Below are 23,882 nucleotides of genomic sequence, written 5' to 3' on the forward strand. Positions count from 1 at the left end.
GGGGATAGAGTAAGGGTTAAAGCTTCACAGGGGAGGCAGGACTAAACAAAAATGCTTTTCTAACAATGCAGTGGTTTATTATTTGAAAAAAAAAATCTTTGTTATTATTATTTCTTTTCTTTCGAAATGAAACATAGTGACTGATATTTGAGGCGAAAATTTGAGCCCGCTCGTCTTCAAACTTACCTCGCTACATGGCTAATTTTAAGAGTAACCCCCACAATATATACACCGTTGGAAAGATAATTTTATGCTCTTTAAGATTTATTTGAGACATTTTTCCATATCACAACTCACTAAGGAAATATAAAAGGAAAAACAAAATGGCGCGGGCGATTTTTTTCATTTTTTACTTTTTAGGTTAAAATAGCCAAGAAACCATTAGGTTTATGAAAAACTTTAAGGAATACGAAATTGTAGAGCACATTTCACAGATTACGAGAAAAAAAGAAGCATGTCAATATGTCCATTAGTTTTGAAGATATGGCCTTTTTTCTAAAACGCCCATTTTTGAACTTTGAGGGGGCGTGGTGGGGAAAGCTCCAGGGGGAGGGGCGGGGACTTTTGGGAAAATGTTCCTCTCATAGTGGTCTATCACTTGGGAGAAAATCAGCTTTACCCAAATTTTTTCCTTGCAAAAACCTTTATTGACTGGGCTATTAGACGCTATCATGGTGAACGTAAGCTGTCAACTTACATTGTAAGCAGGGATGTAATGGGGCGTATACGGGAGTATACGGCGTATACCCACCTAAAACTTTTATAGTCCAGCGTATACTCACCTTAAATTTACGAAAGAATAAGCATATATTAGGTGAGTATACGGCAAGTAGTCTTACGTATACGCTATACTTTTGAAAGCGATCAAGCGTATACCTACAAAAAATTCCAGCATTACACCACTGATTGTAAGCGTCATAGCTGCCAAGCGGGGCGTCGCTGGGTACAACACATGATGTTATCTGCTATGCATTGTGGGCAATCTCACCAGTGATCACTGTATCAGAGGCGGAGGTCATAACCCTTCTTCAGACAACTCTGAGTCACATTTCAGCAACTCTCTCTGCTAGTCTAGTGGCTAGTGCGTGCACCTGTGTTGCACGTGATACCGGGTTCGATTCCCGGTGAGAAAACATTAAAGTTTGAACGCATTACGCTAGTTGGGACTTCATCTTAAACTGTAGGTCAATGTATCATGTAGTCTCGATACTGAAAAGGAACGCTAAACTTCAACAAACAACAACATTTCAGCAGAACAATGCGTAGCGACATATTTCCGGGATTGTGCAAACTTACTTCGAGAAACGACGGGCACATGTTTTTCTCTCGCCTCATGGTTGCCTAACTAGTTTCCCTTCGATCATATTTGGGATATGATTGGTCGGTAGCTCAGTACCTTGTTCGTCGTGGCTCTCCAGCAGACAATGGCGACGTATTATGGATTTTCGTAAACCAAGTTTAGCCCCCTACTAAATACATTTCCTTACTCAATTTCTGTTTTAAAATGTGTTTACTATATCTCCCGTAGATAGTCTTGGTAGCTTTGAATTGCGTTGGAAACAAAATAATTAAAATCTAATAGCTAAAACGTAAAACGTTAATGTTTATGACTTTAAACTATTATTAGTTCCTAACATAGAGCTCAGAGGAGAGTTTCTATAAAACAAAAGCAATGAAGTGAAATGCACAGATTACTAAAAATCCGGAGATTATTTCATATGAGCTAAAGAATTATTCATATACTCAATAATCCCATCCGAAATCGAATCGGGGAATATCAAGAAATGCATCAAAGAGAAAGATATAGAGTACCTGGTGCCAAATTAAAAATATTAAGAATTTCCAGGTGCTGGTTTACTTTTGGCGCACCAGATTTTGGAAGATTTACAAGTAAAATTTAATACTTGAAAATACAGTCGTAAAGAACAAATTTCTTAAGCAATAGAATTAAATACAAAGTAAGTTTACAAGTGAAGGGTTACTAGTGTAAAATCATTACAAGTGCTTTACAACGTATAAAATAAGTCAGTGTATATGAAAAATAACTGTATTAGAAACTATTTTCCACCGGCGGTGAGTTTCTGTAGAGTGTACAGACGCTGTATTTCATGTTTACAAGTGGAGCGCTACTAGTATAAAACCATGACAAGTCCTATTGAAACTCGTATCATTGCCAAAAGTTTTGGCCCAAAACCCATTAGTTTTCACTACCCTCGCTTGTGCGTATAACTGAAAAAGTATATTTTATACGTACTTTCCGTACAAATGTTCAGAATAAACGTACTTCCCGTACAGGCCCGTAGCCAGCCCGAAAATGTAGATGGGGCCCGGTGGAAGTTAGGGGGGGCCCGATCCAAAAATATTAGTTCATCCCATATTATAGTTCATTTGCAAACCTACCGTGAAAATTTTAGAGGGGGCTAGTAAAAATTTAAGGGGGGCCCGCCCCCAGCCCCCCTGGATACGGGCCTGTTCCCGTACGAACGAAATAACTGTATATAGGCGGTCAGGATCTCACACATAGATGGACGTATGTAACATATAGGAGACGTATGTAATATAAGGAAGACTGTTAGATACCATACACCCTGCAATGGCATGATGTAACATCTAAGCGGGAAAAGTATGTAGCATATCAATAACGTATGCTCCGCACTGATTTCCGTAGTAAACATAAGGATACCGTATATTTGTTCAATATACCGCTGTTCGGTTAACGGATTTTTCTCGGTGTACTTCTAGTTAAGAATGCGAATTAACTCCGTTCATAATGATCTATTAGGAAATTTGGGGCAATAATTTACTCTGTTTTCTTTCATATTTCATGGTTTTTTCCTTTGTTCAGACTTTGATAGCCTACGTCCAATCTGCGGAATCGTGATTTTAGCTTCATACTTAACCCTATGTATAAATATTCCTAGAATACTCCCCTATTCCAATTCTTGCTACTTGTTTCAGTATTATAAATTTATACTTCTGTTTTTGTTTATTAGACCAATAAGGCCACCCAAACCCAAAAACTAGCTTTTTAAAAATGAGAAACCTTTCAGTTTAACGTTCCACGTTTATGTTCTTAGGCTAAGGAGGTGAACGATTAAGGCTAGAGAATAATGATGGAAAATCAGTGGAATGAGAATGCGGAAGGGAACGGGAGTACTCTGAGAAAACACACAGACATGAATTTGTCCACCACAAACTTACTTTGCCGGGGATCTAACCAGAGCCCCACGCACCAGAGGTAACTGCTTTACCACTGAAGCACCGTATCCCCCCCCCACAAAACTACCTTGATAAATAAAAGCTTGTCATCTGCACAATCGATTCAGAATACCGTACTAATATAACGAGGAAAAAATACATTATTAAATAGACATTTATTTTTTAGTCGACTTTTTTCTTATAGATTGTACTTCGAATATTGATTACTCTCATATTTAGTAAGAGTAATATAAATAAAGTCCTTTCTGGGACTCAAACACGAAACTACATTTACCAAATTGTAAGCAAACAAGCTATTAGACTACTCGTGAGCATCTTTTTGAAGATTTTCTAAAGGGAAGCAAAAGCAACTTCGATTCTTGCGATTACAAAATCCTACAATGCAACTTGTGGAATGATATCTTTGATAGAAGCTTATTTTGATATAAATTATACTCTATTCTCTGGAATAGAGAGAGGAAAGGGTACAGTTCCGAAAGAAAAATTTTATATCTAATTCCTATTATATCTAATTCCTATTTTGGAATTGAGTGCAGGGCCTCAGCAAATGACCGAAGTTTTCTGGAGTATGCAAAAGATACTAATATGTCATTTAACTTTAAAATAATAAATAAATGATAATAGCTTTATGTGCAAATCAGATTTCAACATCTTTAAAATGGCGCAGATCACATTTATTTCCTTTCCTTTTATTTCCAGTTCTCAAAGCACTGCTCCGAGCTCTTTATCCTCACACCCTAGCGCACACGGATTGTGCAATATAGCGGGACATGATGCTCCTTCATTTACTTTTGTTTTCTTAGTCGCAGTGGAATGTTTATATAAGAAAACATGTAAAATTAACCATCCGCAAAAATCAGAGTTCAACTCTTGTGTAATAGAAAGTAATTTACCTGCACAAAAGACGCTTTTTATGTTTATTAGAAACGAATTTCTGTAACAAATACAGATTTTCAGTGCTGAACCGTAAATTTTTCATACCTCTGAGGCGAGAATGGAGAGAACCGGAAGTGATCCACTAATCCCGCTTCAGCTTGTTGATTGATCTTTTGTTGCCTTGAGAATGGGTACAGGTATGATTTATGACACGGTTTTTTACTAACATTTTCGTTTTTAGTTCATAGGAAATGTACAGTATGTAGCATTAAGCTCTACAGATAGCGCGTAATGGACAAAATATCTTCAGCTGTCGCATGTGCTGAGATATTCAAGTGTTAAATTCAGCGTGTGTTTCAAGATCGTGATGGTGGTTAGGCCTATCGAGCATCAATCGGCTTGGCAGTCAGAGCATCCGTGCGCAAAAGCGCGGAGACGCCGAGAGTTAAGATCTAAGCATTGTTTTCGCGAAAAATAAGGTAGGATTATAGGTTTTCATTTTCGTTTGAGTATAGTGAGTACATGTTTATGTGAAGAAGTTCGTTTTTTAAATTTTGTTTACGCACAATACATATTAGTGAATATGGCCGCTTTTTTGTACGCTTTGAAGTTTTCTTTGCAGCCATGATGGCTAAATGAACCTCATCGGGTCACAGTAGGCGTCGTACTTAGGAGTGATGAGGATGTAGGTGTATTGTTTCATATTCGTCACTATGCTTATTCTTACTATAGCTTCTTTTATGTTTTGTCATTGTTTCTATCAATAAGAAATACCATTGTTTTTGTAGCGCAATTTAGCATGTTATTCGCAAGGTTTTTTTTTTCATTTTTTTTATTTTTTTGTAGTAAGCCTATTATATCACACCGGGGGTAGGTCGAAGTGACGGAGCGGAGGGTGCGAAGAAGTATGTCCAGACTGAATTGCAAGTAAGTAATGCATTAAAAGATTTTAAGTGTGGAAAGGGTTGGTATTTATACATATTAAGAAGTGTATGTTGTGTGATACATTGAAAGAACCGAAAGTACTGTTTTGAAGCGGCATTACGAATGTTTGAAAGTGACATATGAGAGAAAATGGTTTATGGTCCACAAGCAGTTGTATTATTGCAGAATGTTAGTGTGATGCTGTGTGAAAGACTAGTGGGGATCTTGTGTTTCGGAAATTAAAGATTCGTTAACTGGTGATTGAATTATTATTATTATTATTTTTTTCAACGTGCGTGCGTTTCGAAGAAATGGAATTTACTATTGCATACATAAATATATTTTGAAGCTTCGATCCTGTGCCTTGCCATGTTGTGTGGTTTTTAAGTGTGAAAGAACTCGACTTAGGATTTTACCATCAAATTTAAGATTTTGTGTTGTGTTACCGCGTTGACCATGTGCATTATTATAAAGGCGATCCACAAGCCGGTGTGACAGTCGTTCGCAAGCATGAGGGGCACAAAAGAGTACAGTGGGTGGGTGACAGGTACCTGTGTACTGATAGCGTGGAGAAGACAACTTGAAAGTTACAAAGTCAGTTCGATTTTGAATTGAAGCCAAAGTTAGTTCGGGATGATTATTATTTATTGTAAACAGAATTTCTTCGTGCGTGTGACTTTAAAAATTTCTACCCATCACTCACTTGAGAGAGGAGACCTTCGACAGATACGCGCTTTCAGTTGTTGTTTATTGAAGTTTAGCGACCTTTTTTCAGAACCGAGTCTATATAAGGCATGGTCCGACAATTTGAGGTGAGATCGGAACGACTATAATGCATTCCGATTTCAATGGTCGCTCACCGGGAATCACGCCCGACACTTTGTTTATTCATACTATTATGATCTGGTATTCGTTGTGTAGGATTGAATTCAAATCGTGAATACTTCAGGTTCATCGATCCATATATTGCTTGGCCACAACATTCTGTAAGCTGTCTGAATTTTGAATAAAGCTAAATAGGACTTTAATACTCACAGTTGTAAAATGGATTTAATTTATAATTTCTCAGTAACTATACTTGTTTATGACTGATGATAATTGTTTATCTCGAGCGAATTGATTAACGAAATGATGTTTACAGTTTTACGTTGCCCAAGCGACTGAATAAGCTTACTCAGTGATCGATAGACTTAACGCATTTATTATTTTTTTTAATTTTATTTTTTTCTTGCTATTCTTTTACAATGATGTGATTCAATAGAAGTGAAGTTTCGAGTTGCATGAAAAAGTCAGAAGCAAGCTAACTGGTGGGAACCTGCTGTATGAGGGCGCAAATTGTGTTTGTTCTCGCGAGAATTAAAAATCTTAAAATTTCGAATTTAACGTGTAAAAGTTTTAATTATTAATTGATTTTGTTTTCGGTTTGGAATACAGTTTTATGCTATACTAACTGTGAGCATGATACGAATTTGTGCCCTTGTACTTCCGAATAGATGGACCACGTCAGGAATATGTAACAACATGGCGATGTTAAGCTATACCACATATTCTGTAAAAGCAGCGTCGTAATTTTATAATATCGTAACCTCGTGACATAAGACCTACGTAAGATAATTTCTCTATACATACTGTACATTTTTATTTTCACATTTCGAGTTTGAGCTTTTGTGTTTCGTGTTAGTAATGCAACACATGGGGTCTTGGATCCGGTGCCCTTGTTGGGTACACAGACCATTATGCATAATCAACTATCATCAATGGAGTATAGGCCGTTCCCCACTACGCTTTCTCGCCTCCAAGAAAGCTCGATTACATGACTACTACACCGCGATTTTCACTTTTTGAGAGCGGAGTTCGACCGTAGAATTGGCTTCAATTGGCGTGTATTTAGATGAATCTGGATCGAACTTTATTATGTAAGCAGTAATAGATGTTGATACCGACAGCGACTGTAAATAGATCAATTGGGAAATTAATAAACAAACTGAATGGAGTAACTTCTTTAGTGTAAAGTAGTTGATCCCTTGCAAGGATTGTAGGGGAGAAAAAAAAGTTTTACAAATATTAAATTGATGTAAGACTGTTGGAATGAAATTGGAATTCGTATTTAAATTTCTTAAACGTTAGTTTAGTTGGAGGAATCGCGTGGAAGGTGTGCTAAGTTCAAATGATTTAGCGAAAGATATGTCAGACGAAAGACATTTATCGTGGCGAATAGATGCTTCTAACATGTATTTTGTCGTCAAAGTTAAATTCAACAGTATTGATAGTTCACATACATACTAGTTGTATTCTATATATGAGACGAAGGTTATAGCGGATTGCTTTTACGTTTACCAATTTTTGCTCAGGTGAAATTACAATGAATTTAAACGAAATGATTTGTAACTGGGCTGCTGATCGATTCCGGGTCGCAGTAATAGTTTTAGATTCAGTTCTCAATTTCGTAGCTGAGACTAGATCCAAGTTAGGGTTCCTTTTTTTTTTTTTTTTTTTTTGTTCCCTTTGAAGATTTTTTTTGACAGGCATATATGTGCGAATAGGGAGCTTATAAAAGAAAGATGCTACTCAGTTCATTTTTTTTTAACATTTCTTTTCAGTACGTACGCTGTTTAAGACTTGATCTCGCAGTTTAATTTTGTGTACAGTCATAAAATTCATATGGACAGCTATGTTGAAATACAAATCTTAGCGTAAAGTCCGAGTTTGGTCTTCTCGGAGAGAGAGAGGAGAAAGGCTACAACTGGTGCGGAGTTCACTGTATAAACTGTAGGAGCTTCGCGTCTAATATTGTTTCGGTGTTGTCATAGAATATAAACATAAAATTAGCTGAATTTTTGCATCCTTTTGAAAATTAATTTGCAGTAGAATGTTTTGATGTATATTTCTATAACGAAAACTTACCTATTTAGTATTTACTCCATTGTTTTGCAACATATCCTCAGAATTTCCGACAGTTCTCCATATTACCATGAAAGAATGTAATTACTGGCTTGAAGCCGACTATAGATTGAGGCTCTCAGTACAGAAAGTCGAAGCGACTAATCATTTAGGACATCTCATAGAGTTTATAAGTGTTCCAGATATTTTCGTTCGTTATTAGGCAAAAGGAGGTTTAGTCTCGGAATCCGTTATTGCGTACAAGACTTATTAACATGGCAAGCAGTTTATTATTATTATTATTTATTTATTTATCACCTATAACAGGACTGCTGTCCCAATTACAATAGGCTTACAAGAATTAAATTACATTGAAATACTTATATACACGTACAATAATAAGAATAACAGTAAAAATTAAATTTTGCGTCATATAGTATTTTCTCATTGGCTAAGGATTTTGTAGCATTTGAGGAGCAGTAAGACAGAGGAAACAAGTGTTGTTTAATGTACATGTGGAACTATATGCAGTTATAGCAAATTTTGTTTTTCTAATACGTTCGCTAAATTGCTTTATCAGGACTGCTGGTTAAATTTGATTTTGATACTGTAAAAATTAAGCCTTTGTGTGTGTGTATGTTCTGTGCTTTGCATAATTCATTATTAAGTTGAGACGTGGACATTTAAGAGCCGGTTTGATGTTTTTATTCTGTATCAGTTCGCGATTACTTTCTCTAATTGTGTTTGTCCACGAATATCTAAAGGTTGAAAACTACTTTTTTTTTTTTTTTTTTATTTATTTATTTTAAATAAGGTACTGGATCTTTACCCATATATAAGAATGTTGAGAATTTCTAGTGATGAGAAGTGTGCTCTCCTCTCGCTTGGGGGTTCCACTTTGACGGCGAATGTAATTGCAGGGGAAATTGGGAATATTTTCGTAGATTAGTTTGTCAACAGTGAAATGGTTTACCGATTGTATTTGATGTAAAGCATGTGGAATATATTTAAACTCTTGCAAATTATTAAGTGTTAAAAAGAGGAAGATGATTAAAGTATAAGAAGAACTCAATAAAAGAGCATCATTTGTATTATGGTGCAATGCGGTGAGCGCAACATGAGTTCTTTCTTGTTTAACATTTGGACGTCCAACTGAGTAACCCATAGTTATTTTTCTTAGATTATTTTGTTTATATTTACCCTATGGTTTCGTATTTTGTAGTGTATTAACAGTAATATTTATATTTACATGTTGATTCTTGTCATCAGGCCTTTTATCGCATGGTTTTAGACAGTGGGAGGTAACCAAATTCCCGTAACTTGATGAGTTTATATCATTAAAAATTTGGGGTTCACTTTGGATATTGTGGACTTCCTAATTGAAGGTGTCCCAATATTATTGAATATTTCTTTAATAGGTAATGTGAATTAGTCAATATAAATTTTTAGTGCTGTTCTTTGCTTATTTACTGCGTACAATTTTCTCCACTAACTCTATATGAATAGAAACACACAATTCATTGTTTCATAAATAAAGACGTAACAAAGTTTACGAGTTAGAATTTGTAGGACAATTGCTTACATTGCTGAGATGATATCATGTTAAAAAGATTACAAGGGAATGTACCTACAGTGTAAGGTCTACAACACGAGATCTCTCCTGCTATTTACGAAAATATATGACATTGCAGGTCTGAATACATACATCATTTATGTTACTAGGTTTTCAGATCTGAAGCAGGACAAAGGTGATAGACGAAATGTACTCATAAGAGAAGTTTGAAAGGAATTAGTTTAACTTTGTTTTATATGCCGCTTGTAGATCACTGGGAAAATAAGTAAAATGAGATATTGAAACAGCGTTTCCTGAAGCAGTAACAGTGCCAATTGTTGGACTCCGCAAGTATAATCTATTAGCATCTGAGACAACTAAGGGAAAAGCAAGGACATGTACCTGTGAAGATGATCCATGTATAGGATGAATCATAATAGAAAAACACAAGTAAAATTTGTAAACTGTGAACGTTGGATTTCTAAGAGATAGATAAAATGTGACAGGCGTCAAGTATAACAATTTGTGTATAACTTTCGGTTCAGAAACCACGAAGTATGCAGAGAGAGAGAGAAAAAAAAGTACAACGATGTGTAATGATATTTAACCATGATTAAATTTTTATGATGAAGAAACAAAGTATAGTTCAACGAAGCAAAGTTACAATACTACAGAAAATGTAGTATAAAGGTTTGTTGGAATATTTCATAAATATATTTAGTAGAAACTTTAACCAAAGTGAACTAACGTATTCTCAAGCCTCAAGAAAAGCCCATGCAATATTTCATCAGAATCGGCTGTCTTTATGAAGGTTAACGTGGAACAGGCACACGTTCAAATACATTTTCGTCCTGTATGTCCAGTGATAGAAAGTTCATCGCTCGCTTTGGCAATATTATTTATTTACAGTACTGAAATAAAAGAGATTACGTGTGAAGAACGTTATTTTAGTATGAATGCTGTAATGTACACATTTAATATGATGAAAAGAAATTCGTGCATTGCCTGTCCAGTTAGGAGCACTCGCTTTCTCATACAGGACGAAACCTGTCATAAGCCGTGAATTTCTTTATCAAATGTTGAAAATCTAGATAATTTTCAAATAGACAGAAAACACTTATCAGAAGAAAATAGAAACGGAAAGAAATTTTAGTTTTTTCGTGTTCTCCCGCTTTTGTTTTATATATATATATATATATATATATATATAGTTGACCACATGGTTGAAGGGGGGCAAGTTGGGCCTTGCGTCCCACACCGGGCGTTTTTCACTATCGTTTTGCGGCCAGTAAAGCTGATTTTTATTAACTTTTGTACCATGAACTTGAAATATTTTAGATTATGTAAACGATGAATGCAATTAATAATAATAATAATAAAGTTCGATTATTTAGTTTGGGTGGAAACCCTATTGTTATATAATTTCAACAGGCTCTGACATTTATCTTCAGTAACTTCTAAAACTTGTTACATGAAACTCGTTGGCAGGATCATCTGCCTGAATTTATATTAAAAAAAAAAAAAAAAAAAAAGTTGTAGTTGAACATAACACTGAGATTCCAGAGGAACTGTTTATCACTTCCTACACGTAAGCCATCTACCTGCTTTGAAGAATTGCGATGCACGATTTTAATATTTACACATTTGTTTAACAAATAAATAAAATAAAATACATTTAAAAAATGGAGAAGGGAGTCGAATATCCAGAAAACTGTTGGTCCTATTCACACTTTAAGAAATCATCATCTTGAGAAAGTTTGAGAAACAAATTAATTTAACACTGAATTTTACACTGTGTATAATAATTAATTAGAAAGTGTTCTTCAGATGTTATAGACTCAAATATATAAATGGATTGTGTAAATAATCATTTTAATGTGATAACTAGTAGTGAACACTATTGTCTAAGTATTTGATTCTTTTTTTTTCTTTTTGTGCAAACTAGAGCATGTGTTAATATTATGGCTGAAATGTGGGATAAATTACTCCAGCCTACTGAGGATGACAGATGAATCCACCGGAACCATATTTAGGAATATTATAACATGACACTATTTAATTATTGTAAGAGAAACAGTTCGGAAAACTTCATTCAAGTTAATCTTCAGATAATCAGAAATTTATGATATTAGAGCCGATTGTTGCACATCCTTCAACGAAAACCTAATCTAGTGGCAGGATGTCTATCGATCACAAAAGTCATGAAATCAGAAAACATCATGAAAGTCAAGGAAATATAACTTTTAGATCACGATTTCTTTTAACTGTACAAATATAACTACAGATGAAAATTTGTTCTATAAAAATCAAAATTTACCACCAAAAATGTCTGTGATCGGCTTTAGATGCTACCAAATCGCAAGCAAAGCACGCTTCTATCGCATGCATGAAAATTCGACATTATTCGCGCCCAAATTCGTTCTTGACAATGTTAGGGAATTTTATAGTTTGGTAAAGAAAATGTCAACGAAATTTCATTTTGAAATTTTAGTAGGCACCCTGAGTGGCTATCACTCACGTTTCTGGCGTACGAGTTCACAGGTTGTATTCCCGGTGGGAGGTTCGTTAAATTTAAATGCATGATGGTAGTTGGGATTACACCTTAAACGTAGGTCTACGTATTAAAGCTAGTATGTGGTGTCGGAAATTTAGAGTATGAAAACCAAACTCTTTTGACTTCGTCTGTAAGCTATGTGGTTACTGTACGCGTCTTCGGTACGGGAGACCTGGATTCGATTCCCAGCAAGAGCTCATTGTTTGGACCTCTTATTAATCTGTACGTTCACGTCTCATATAACTTCGCTGCTGAAAGGAATGCTAAACTTTAACCCAGTCATTGTCTATAAGAGTTCCCTGAATAGTTTCGGCCACTTATTGTGTGGCCTTGTTCACCAGGCTAACACTTGAAAACTGAATCGCATTTTGCCTTTCTTGTGCAAGGAATCAAACTCCGAACGAAACCTCGTAATAAACTGAATTATTTACGTACGGGCACGGATGTACTCCGTACAAAATCTTACCGTGTCCTACAAAGGAAGAATATCATAGCATTAATGTCATATGTTAATTTTCTATCATAAGTTACAGAGTACCAGTATCAGTCCTGGAACGATATTGTTACCTTGTGTATGACCTCCTGGTAAAATGATTACGAAATTAGAATTACTGAACAAAAAATTATACCCATATGTTCAATTTGATTTTCAGGTTCGCGTCCCTTTCAGTATCGGGGCTATATGAGACGTCAATCTACAGCTCAACGTGGAATCCGAACCATGTGAACTTCCGCCGCAAATCGAACCCAGGCATTCCAGCGTGTACGGTAACCGCTTAGCCACGAGGGAACTCTCTTCCATGTTTCAATAAGGCAATTCAGTGAAAATATAATTTTGTGGGAAATCTGTACCTTGTCCTGGAACACATTTTGTTAACGGTTACGTACTTGGAATTCGTTTCTGGTGTGTTCCAAAAAAGTACATGTTTGAGGGTTTATTGGTAACTTTAAAAGCATTCTAATGAACATGTCATATATGTCGTATCGAAAGCCGCAGGAGACCCAGGTTCTATTGTGGTGGGAATTAATGTGGTTGGAATCCCACGTGAGACTTTGGTTCATGTCTCATATAGCCTCGGTGCCGAACGGGACGCTTAACTTAAAATCAACCAACCATTTATCGAAAGCAGGTAGAGTTAACTCAGGGATTATCGGGCAGTGTATATATATATATATATATATATTGGCTATTCTTTATTTGCGGAGCAGCGAAGTTATCTGGGACCGTACGGTTTCATCGTTACTTGACTTGTCAATTCATCATTGCAGACACTAAAGTATGAGGTGAAGCAGTGATTTACGTAAATTAAATTCTTATAAAACGATCTACTATTTGTGTTTTTGTTCCTTCATCCATTCTAATGAGTATACCTTTTTATGACTCGAATATACCTTTGTGAGACCTTTTTATGACTTTTTTTTTTTTTTTTTTTGTTTTTACAATTCCATAATATTCTTTGATCCTGTTTTTCTTTATTGGCAATATGAATATTTTAAGTGAACCAAATTACGTTCGAACAGAATTTGTTATACGAAATTGCCTTGTTGGTAAAGTGAAGAGACATGCGATTTTTATAATTTAACTAGTAGACTTATACGTGATAGAAAATTCGTTGTTTCTTGATTGACAACTATTGAGCGTCCTAATGCAAGTACCATGATTATCCTGAATATTCTACCAACACCGGAAGTGGTTCAAATTTAATATTACTTCGGTTTCAATACTTGTTTCCACAGAGCAAAGACGGTAAAAAGATATCGAGTGCAGTTTTCTGCAATCGATTCAGCGTCCCAAGAATAGGTTTCATTTTCTCTATTAACCCTCTATTCAAACCGGAAGGGCTTCAGATTAGCCATTTCCGGTTTTAACGTTCATCGCCATAGAACAAAAACGGTAACAGATAGCGAGAAGCTGTTTTCTGCAAACGATTCAATGTGTCACGGCAACGCACCATGAGTACCCAGAACGACCAAAATCGAAAGTGGTTGAAATGTGCTATGACTACCGGTTTCAATACTGATTTTCCGTAGAGCAAAGACGGTAAGAGATATGGAGGTGCAGTTTTTTCAGTCGATTCAGCTTCCAAAGAGTAGGTTTGATTTCCTCTCTTAATGCTTTATTGAATCTGAAAGTAGTTAAAATTTTGCATTTCTGATTTCAACATTTATAGTTAGAGAACAAACATGGTATTAGCCACAAGCGGTTTTCTGCAAACTATTCCGGGTCTCAAGAGAACATACCATTACAACCCCTACAGAAACAGGAAGTGGTTAAACTTTACTACTATTTGCGGTTTCAATACTGATTGCTAGAGGCACGAGTTTTTCGCAATGCGCGATAAAACGAAATGCGTCAGAATTACGTAATTTTCAGTTTCTTGACAATATATAATATTCTGTGTATGTTTTCATTGGTTTCCGTTGCGCGATAAAACGCGAAATTAGCAGTTTTGTGCGAAATTTCTGACAATACGTAAAATTACGTTTCCATTAATTTTAAAACACCAGTTTTCTGCTGAAGAAACGGTAGAACCTGGCGTGAGCGGTGCATTTTGGATGATTCGGACACGGCTATAGAGAACACGTTGCGCGTTAGCTATCACCATTGCAGCTAAATGGGGGAGAGCCGTTTTAATTAGCTAACCAATGGCATGGACTGGTGATAAGTTATTTCAAACGTACAACAATGAAGGAGGAAAATGTGGAAACATCAGCATGCTTATGTTTAATGCTTAAATGTAACTTTTGCCTATCTGTTTTCAGAAGACAGCAAAACTTTCCTACTCATAGTAAGTTTAGTTACTGATTTTCCTTCAGGTTGATTAAAAATATATAATTTCCTATATATATACAGTGAAACCTCTCTAAAGCGAACATCCGTGGGGAATCAATAATTGTTCGCTATAGAGAGGTGTCCGCCTTAGAGAGGTTTTGATATTTTCTTACTAAATTAGTAAAGAAGGTAGTATGCAATTAGTAACAATATTTTTGGATGAATCATGTATTCACGAATATTACCAAAATGTTACTGTACCTGTGTTGTTCTCTGCTGTCCAATACTCTATGTTCGGCGCACAAGATGGAAATAAGATGTTGTAGTTCTCTGCACTTTACAATTACGTTTTCAGTATGTCGCTTTAATTGGTGGGTTAATTGCAGTCCAGTAGTGTCTTTTTTGTGACAATATGTGTACCCGCGGGCAGAAACTACCGAACTTGTCTTCTGCTTCGTTAGAGATTCCAGCAGGACAGTAGAATAACGTGTTATTCCAAACAGCGGGCAACTATCAATCTCTTTTGTGTCTAAAACAGCGTGGGTGGGAGTGGAATGCAAGCAAAGGATATGAGAGTGTTGTTAGAGACTCTTTGTCTGGATTGCCGAGTAGACAGTTGAGGAGACAAAATGTCTTGATGCTTTCTTGGTGACACATGTATGAATTACTAAAAATGTATTTTTACAATACTTCAGCTTATTTATAGAGAAAGTATCCGTAATACGGAGGTAAATAATACCTATAAAGGACAGAAAAGACTGTCCGTGTCCGTACTAGAGAGTGTCCGCTTTAGACAGGTTTGCCAATACGTTTTATCCTATTACAGTGTTTGGGGATTGCAAAATATGTCCGTTACGGGAGGTGTCCGTTAGTAGAGGTTTCACTGTGTATATATATATATAATGTTTTTAGATAATTAATGGTTTATATCTGTAGTTATCTATGAATAAAAGGAACAGTTTTAAAAATGTCAGGCAATATCCTATCCACAAGAGCTACAAAATGCGAAACTTTATTTGGAAAATACGACAAAACGCGAAATTTTCAAACTTCTATTGTGAAAAACTCGTGCCTCTACTGATTTCCAAAACTCAAAAACTAAGAGATATCGAAATGCAGTTTTGTGCAATCGATTCAGCTTCCGAAGAGTGGGTTCTGTCTCCTTCCTTGACCATACTTTCAAATCGTAAGTGATTCAAATCAACGATTTCGATTTCAACCTTTTTATCACTATAGAACAAAATCAGTAAGGGATAGCGAATAATAATAGCTTTCTAATATGGATTCAGCGTCCGAGGAAAAAAGGTATTTACTCCTGGTTATTAATCTAGTGTAACCAGTAGTAATAGATGTGCTATTTGAAGTTTGAGAATTGAATTGTCATAGTATGGAAGCCTGCTGTACTTTCACACTTGTATTTATTTTTTTTAATAATTGATGAATGGAAATTTGAGCAGTTAACTTGAACGCTAAGTATAAAGATTAACCGTAACAGAGAAATATTTTAACTTCTTTCTAGGTGTGTAGTGATCTATCTGAAGATTCAGTATGAATTAGGGATTAAGGAAAGATTATTGTAATAATTCCTGTTCATCCATTTTCAGAAATAATTGCTTGAATATGCTTTTAAAAAGACTGACTACTCGCATCTTCGTCAGTAAATGAAACATACAAGAATAAAACTTGACAGTAAAATTACGCATGTTTATCGTGCCTTCCATTATACTATGATTATCGTAATAACCTAAACAAAATAAATATTATAGACATATACTATCCATAATAGGATTTTTTTTTTTTTTTTAGTTGTTTTTTAATATGTATGGTGCATCGATTTTCTGGATATTGATCTTCCAAATTCAAGAATTCTATTTGAATTTCTGCAAATGTAGCGTAAGAATAAAAAAAATCAACAGTATTCGACAACAGTTAGATTGCTTTTGATGAAAGTGATAAGGTAGGTGAAGCCATCGGAAATACGCTCCATTTCTTCTACATTCAACTAGAATCAGGAAGTGAAGGGTAAGAAACTTCCAGCGCGTTAATGTATGTACCTTATATCCATTTTGTTTACTGATGTTAGTAAGGATATTAGATTTCAGCATTACGAGATGGATACAGTAAGAATAAAACACGCAGCACTTATTTTCAGACGAGGTATTTCAAGAGTGAGGGTGATGTGTTTGCTGAAGATTTGGCATTCAGCTTAATAATATACTATAATAGCAAGCAATCTCCAGTAGTTTACCCATCTTAGATTATCAGGAGTAGTAAAAGTTGAATTAGAATATATATTTATTTATTATTCAATGTTCTAAATACAGCTGTACCGTTGTACTATATTACACTGAAAATAAGCAAATGCTGTGTGATTTAATAGGATGCATATTCAATATTCGTTAATAAAATGGCCCTCAAAAGCACCTAGATTTTTTTTATTTATTATTTATTTATTTATTTTTTATTATTATTATTATTATTATTATTATTATTATTATTTTTTGTCGAGACGAGCACATTGGATAACGAATATAGGTAACGACGAAGCTAGTATCAATCAAATGGAAGCTGAATTCAAACCCGCGACTTACTATCCTTCTCTTGCTCAACGGAAGCTCGATTGTACGAACTCAAGGCTGATCCGGCCCCAGTGTTAGAATAACTCGTACAGCTTTCTAGAAGCAGCATATAATTTGGCAGTGATAGCTACAGTAGGAATTAGTATTCTCAATTAAAATCCGTAACATATTTAACTGAGAAGTAGTGAAAAATCGCCATATGGTAGCATTATACTATATTTGGAAACTCGTCAGTGGAACGGAGACAGAACGAAGAGTAATGTAACTTATCTCCGGATACAGGGTAAAACTTATACATCCAATTTATTAAATATGTATCGTATAGCAGCAATTATTAATGAAGAGTGATGTAAGTAGGTATGATATGCTACAGAAAGGGTACAGAACCTTCAGCAATGACGGGAAGTTAGACATGCAGATGTATAATATTCTGATCCCGATAAACCTGATGATGAGTCTGGATTGTCAACATTTTAACAAAACCTTCCCAGTCATTGTTGAAAGTTGTCGTATTGAATGGCATTTATTTCAGTGTAAACTTGTCATACTCAGTTCCCGTGACAAGGTGTTCCATATGTAGAATAATGTTAGTACAACACTATATTTTACCATTTCCCTGGTAGAATATTTTGAAACATTTTAGCTACATGATCAATAATGCTTATCCTCTGCCGTAGTAGTCAATACAGTGACGTTTCTACCAGGTACTAGGTTTATTTGTACCATTGAAAGAATATTATACTTTAATATAACATATTATGAAATCACGATAGCACTTATCACAATGTTAAGTTTGTTCGCATGTCATTCCGAGAGAGTTGAAATGGGCATCCCTATGTGCGTTGATTTTCTCGGGATTGCTGAAGATTTCGCTGGGATATTTCTCTGCAAAGTTTTGATACAGGTACTTGGGGGAGGGGGGGATATAATAATTTTCGATTCTGAACTTGAATGCTGTCTAACTAACAGTATGACGTACGTCATTGTCGAGGGCTAACACGCATGCCCAGATTCGATTCTGATGGCAATTTCGAAAAGTTAAGATACTTTAAAGAAATTGAATGGTAGCACTAATTCTCAAATTTCCCTTTATAATTTTTGTTCCAAAGACACTACTGCCAATATATTGCATACCGTTGGAAAGGCCATTCCATCACTCTTCAAATACACTGTTTTTCAGCTCTGTAAAATAACTACAGGGTGAGCAATAAGCAACATAAGGTCAAAAGTGGTTCACAGCTTGTAGCTCTCAAATTGTTGAGAATAAGACCTGTATATGAATTACAACTTACCAGAGAGGCATGTTTTGAGAACACGAATTACTTCATCATTAATTTGTAAGTGCAGAACATTTATTACTTTTCGTAGCTTCTCAGACGTTGCTAAAAAAAAAAAAATGGGATTGTAAGGCTTTTGATCTACAAAGAAAGATCTGGAACAACCTACTAACCTTATTTAATAATTATGCAGATATTAGATATATATTTTCTAAATTTCCAGTATTGTTCATTATCTTCGCATTATTCACAGAAGTCGGGCCTTAGTAGAGAGATATGTGGTTTTGTTCAATTTCGAGCAATTTTATTTATTTATTTATTTATTCAGAATGTGACTAAGACAAAATTTGGATAACACGTTGTAAGATGTTATTTGCAGCTGATAAGTCATAAGTTGGTTTTTAATTAAATTTCATTTCGCCCTTTCTTTTAATTGTTTTAAAAAAAGTAAAAGGTCCTAAGAGTTTTTTTTTTTTTTTCTGGACTTGTTATTAAAATGATCGATAACAGAAAGAAAAAGTAACCATTCTAATGTTTCAAGTATACACACGTGCAAGAGGTTTTGTGTAGTTCGTATGTTTTAATACGTTACCAGTGCGTACAAAGTTTGAAAACAGAAAAAAGTGATTATTCTACTGCGAAGGGTTGCAGTTGCTTTAGAGGTTCATTATGAAACTACCTACGTCATTGTCAGCTTTTTCTGAATGTTAGTTGTTCCTTAAACGTATCAACCTGTATGACAAAATAACATTTTAATCCTTTCGAGTCCGGCTTGTGTAGAAAAGACGACTTTCTGTGGCTATTTTTAGAAAACGTTGCCTACTAAATTGTAAAAATGTCGATATACTGACATGCCGTTATCTATAGTTAATGATGATTTCATAAGATTATCTTCCGGGGAAGGGGGATTGAGTAACGAGAGGTGAAAGTAGTACTGCGAAAATTACTATATCTCAAATTGAGCTTGATCGGAGAAGTGTTGGGCGGGGGGGGGGGGGGTTATTTTTTTAGGCCACATCCTGAAATCGTCACTGCCTACAGTTATCGGGAATGAACTTGTGTTTAATTACAGGAAAATATACAGTTTGGTACATATATTATTTTTCATTTACTCCTCTGAAACATTACTAAGTAAAGCTGATTGACTCATGAATGTATTCTTTACTTCGTTCTTTTTTCTTGCAGAGGCTGAATTTGTAACTGACACAATGAGTTGGTAGCGAGTAAAAGAAGGAAGTAAATCCATGCATGAGGAGTTGGGTATTGTAACGTTTTAGAGTCAAACTGGATCCAGATGGGAGCTGCAGAACAACAATACAGTCTTCGGTGGAATGATTTCCACGCGAGTATATTGTCATCATTCCGCCACTTGAAAGATGAGGAGGACTTTGTGGATGTTACTTTGGCGTGCGATGGTTGTTCGTTTACTGCTCACAAAGTAGTATTGTCAGCATGTAGTCCGTATTTTAGACGTCTCCTTAAGGTAAGTTCCATTTAGTTAATTTAAGGTCTTTTGTCGTGAATGTTATGCCCAAAGACAGAGCCCAGTTACGTAGCATAGCTTGTAAGGTCACTAATATAGTAAATTAGGGGGAGGGTGGTCACGGTTTTGTAGTGGTTCGTAAAGTATATAGAAACATGGAAATTTGTAATTGGAATGAATGGATAGATGGAAGATAAGGATTGGGGATATTACATATGCAATAACTAAGAGTAATTATAACTTCAATACACGGATGCTTACTTTCACACGTCACTTAATATACCTCTCATATAAAGACACTCTTGTCTTATGGTATTAACACAACCAAATTCTTGACACAGGAATTATGTCAGGTAAACTAGGTTTAGTCGGAATACAAATTACATATGTGAATTTAAAGCTCTCGTGCTCACTTCCTTCCTCGCTGAAGAAAATATAGTGCATAATTATCTTGTAATATTTAAGGAACTACTTTTTTTTTCTTTCTTTCTTCCGGCAGGAAAGATTGCTACTTTTCCCGTATATTCTTATTTCTTACATATTTGATTATTGAGATTCCGTAGGTATGTGTATCTTCTGTTAAAGTACTCAAAAAATCAAAGTTATGAATTTTTGAGTACGTTTCACAAAAGAAAACATCTAAGGAATCTCAGTTATCAAATATGTAAGAACTAGGAACATGTAGAAAGAGAAGAAATATGAGCATGTAGAAAAAGTAGCAGTTTTTGCTGCTGGAGGAAGAAATACCTATCAGTTTTTAAAATTTGCAGATATTTATGCGCTATATCATTCGTTCTTCATGGAACACTGAGATGAGTGTGAAAAGTGTAAGTAAGTATTTCTTACCTTCTGTAAGTATAACTGCGTGAATTTAGTTTGTTACTCAGTTCTGTGTATTAGTAGATTGTCTCAATTTTTTTAAACGAGTTTACTTGACTTATCTTGTGTATCAAATTTTACGTCAGTTTCTCCATAGGTTACACCAGTTTCTACATTAGCACAATACGTTATTTGTGCAAAATTTAACTTTTACGATTACAAACTCAGAACGTGATGACAAATGATTTTAGGAAAATAATCGTTCTGTTCTTCTGTTCGTAAGAATGATTGAAGGGACTTCTTGCGTTGGTTACTTTAAACAAACAGAGGGTAACTGGCAACTTCATCCATCCAAGTCATATTAAAATTACAAACTAAACCAACTTTTTTTTTTTTTTTTTTTTTTTTTAATCAGCGGTAAAACTTTCAAACGCGAATTAGCGGCTACGCACGAACTGTGAATGTGTCAAATATTGTTACCATTGCAAAGGGTTAACCAGTTTTCATTGTCACCATACTTCACAAGGAAAACTGACTGCTTTTCCTTTGAGTATTACCAAGCGTAAAATTTTACCTTCGTGGAAATTTTTTTGTTTGGGAACAAACTGTAAATATATTTCCATGTCATCTTGATTCAAACTAAATATTTAAAAAATAAAGCCTCATATGATGCCTTCTGTTTTTTTTTTTTTTTTTTTTTCTAATATATTGTAAGTCTAGGATCTGTACGACCTTCTTAACAAAAGACCCCTAGTTTACTCCACATTATTTCTAGAAACTAAGTGATACGCGTTTAGACTTACGATGTACCTGTAGGCTGTAGGCTTGTAACAACGATGTCATTTCCTCCGAAGTAGTAGCTAAAGTTCATAGTTCTATTAGCTCTACAGTTCTTTGTGGCAATCCTCTTCAGTATTGGCGTTCGTCTAGGTGGGTTTGCGTCCATTTTTCTTCTTCCTTGATTAGCTTCGATAATGTTGCTGTCGCTATAGATAACACAACTTGTCAAGATACACTTTTTCCTTCTAATTGCCCACCCACAATTTGCCACCCCTTTTAAAGATTAGAAGTTTCCCATTTTGAGTCACTGCGAATCAGTACAACTTCGCTTTGCAAATTACCCATTACCACCCAACAATATAATAACATGAGATAGTCACAGTGCATGTAATAATCAATGTTGCTAATTCATTAGTTTCATTATGTTCAAAACCATCTGTATATAAAGGACTGGATTATCCATTGCAAATATTAAAAGAACGTGAGGCTTGTTAGTTAATGACCCTAAGAATAATCTTTATTTACGTAAATTTGAAAAGAAACACAATTCTTTTTATTAATATTATTTATATAATTAATCAGATGAAACACAAGAAAAATATAGTTACACGTCTTGGCTTTACATTTAACAGTTTGATTTTATTGCAGAACAGAGCCTGAAAAACAAGATATCAACAAAATATGTTTTTTGACTACAGGTAATGGGTTTGACGATGGGAACTATTTTCGAAACACAGCTACAGGTATTGGACAGAATTATGGAAGCAGTTGTCAAACGTGGGATATATTTTCACTGCTTAGTAACATTAAGTACTGTATAAGTCAGCTGCCTCATGTTGCAAATACTTTTGGACTGGACCATTAGTTGAATGAGGCAGTGTGATTGTGGACGTTGAGCAGGTATGGTGAGGACCAATGTGTCTGACATGACAGAGCCTCAAAGTGGTTTAAATGTTGGTACCCGTCGAGCTGGGGCATCGGTGAGCAAAAAGCGACGTTATGCAGTATAGCACAATGTACTGTTTTCTAGTGAAAATATGTTACCTAACGTTTCCGAAAAGATACTATTTCAAACTAGACTTCTGAAAATAAATCTCCTATTATGAACACCTACTACAAGTTGTGAATGGTTTCCACACTAATCACCGTTACCATGCAGAAAATAACACTGTCTGTAAATGGTACTCATTTATTCAGTACTCTCTTGATACAGTTCCTTGCATCAACTTGCGACTGGAACTCTAACGTTCTTTTAGACACTACATATTCAGTTCTTCCACAAAAACATTCAACTTCCTATATCATCTTATATCACAACTTCGTAACTATTAAACAATAAACATTCCTCATTTAAAATCAATAATTATTCATTTGTCTTTTTTAACAAATAAATTTAATGGCACTCTAAATAAGGTCTTTCTTGCCATTGTACATTTTCGACCCATTCATTTCTACCGGTCGTCAAAGTACAATAGTGGTCTAGGCTGCAGGATAGGACCGCTGGACCTTGAAACGTATTGTGACAAGGTAGAAGAAAACAAGGATCAAGAAAACGACTGCCGAACTTAATCAGCACCTAAATACCCCTGTGTCATCCAAAACAGTGAGGCGTGAACTGCATAAAATGGGTATTCATAGCAGGGTTGGGCCCACCTGAAAAAAACCGCCTGGGTTTTTGAGCTTTTTGTTAGTGTATTATTGGTACAACTAAGGTGATCACATTGAAAGTGATTTTTATCAGATTTTAGACTTTTCTTGGGAGAATCAGGTGCTTTCACGTTAAGGTATACAACATTCAACATGAGACCTTTATAAAGTTCTGAATGCGCTGAATAAATTAAAAAAAAAAAAAAAAAAAAAAAAAGCTTAGCCTGAGATAGTTATAGAACAAATTAATGTATGGATTATGCTTAAAGCCTATTCGAAATAAAATATGCAGTTTTGTACTTTTGAAAATACTTTTCAAAAATAGTGTTCTCGTGGTCTCGGCGACACCGAGGGACGTTATCACTCATACGTATGATGGGTTTAAGGCCATAGATGCCGGTACTAATAGTAAATATATAAATACATTAGTAAAACTATTAGTGTTATTTCTTACGTTTGATGTAAAACACAAGTATTCTTTAGTAAAATTTGGTTTTCGAACAACAGTTTAGTTCAGCC

General features: G+C 35.2%; 1 protein-coding gene across 7 annotated transcripts in view; it reads left to right on the forward strand.

Annotated features, from left to right (window-relative positions):
* The first annotated feature begins 4,054 nt into the window (after positions 1-4,054).
* The window catches only part of ab (BTB/POZ-zinc finger protein abrupt), a 122,776-nt gene continuing 102,948 nt past the window's right edge, over positions 4,055-23,882 (forward strand). The window contains exons 1-3 of one of the 7 annotated variants that reach the window (XM_081744626.1): positions 4,055-4,292; positions 4,942-5,022; positions 19,820-20,117. In XM_081744626.1, coding sequence (XP_081600752.1) covers positions 19,929-20,117 — 189 coding nt within the window. In that variant the 5' untranslated portion in view covers positions 4,055-4,292; positions 4,942-5,022; positions 19,820-19,928. Of the gene's footprint in view, positions 4,293-4,327; positions 4,575-4,941; positions 5,023-5,152; positions 5,277-5,381; positions 5,642-5,673; positions 5,832-19,819; positions 20,118-23,882 lie in introns of those variants that run through there. The other 6 variants (XM_081744668.1, XM_081744618.1, XM_081744637.1 and 3 more) reach the window with 6 other exon arrangements.

This window comes from Thermobia domestica, chromosome 2 (genome assembly GCF_964235325.1).
Source record: "Thermobia domestica chromosome 2, izTheDome1.hap1.1, whole genome shotgun sequence".
NCBI classification, from domain to species: Eukaryota; Metazoa; Arthropoda; class Insecta; order Zygentoma; family Lepismatidae; genus Thermobia; species Thermobia domestica.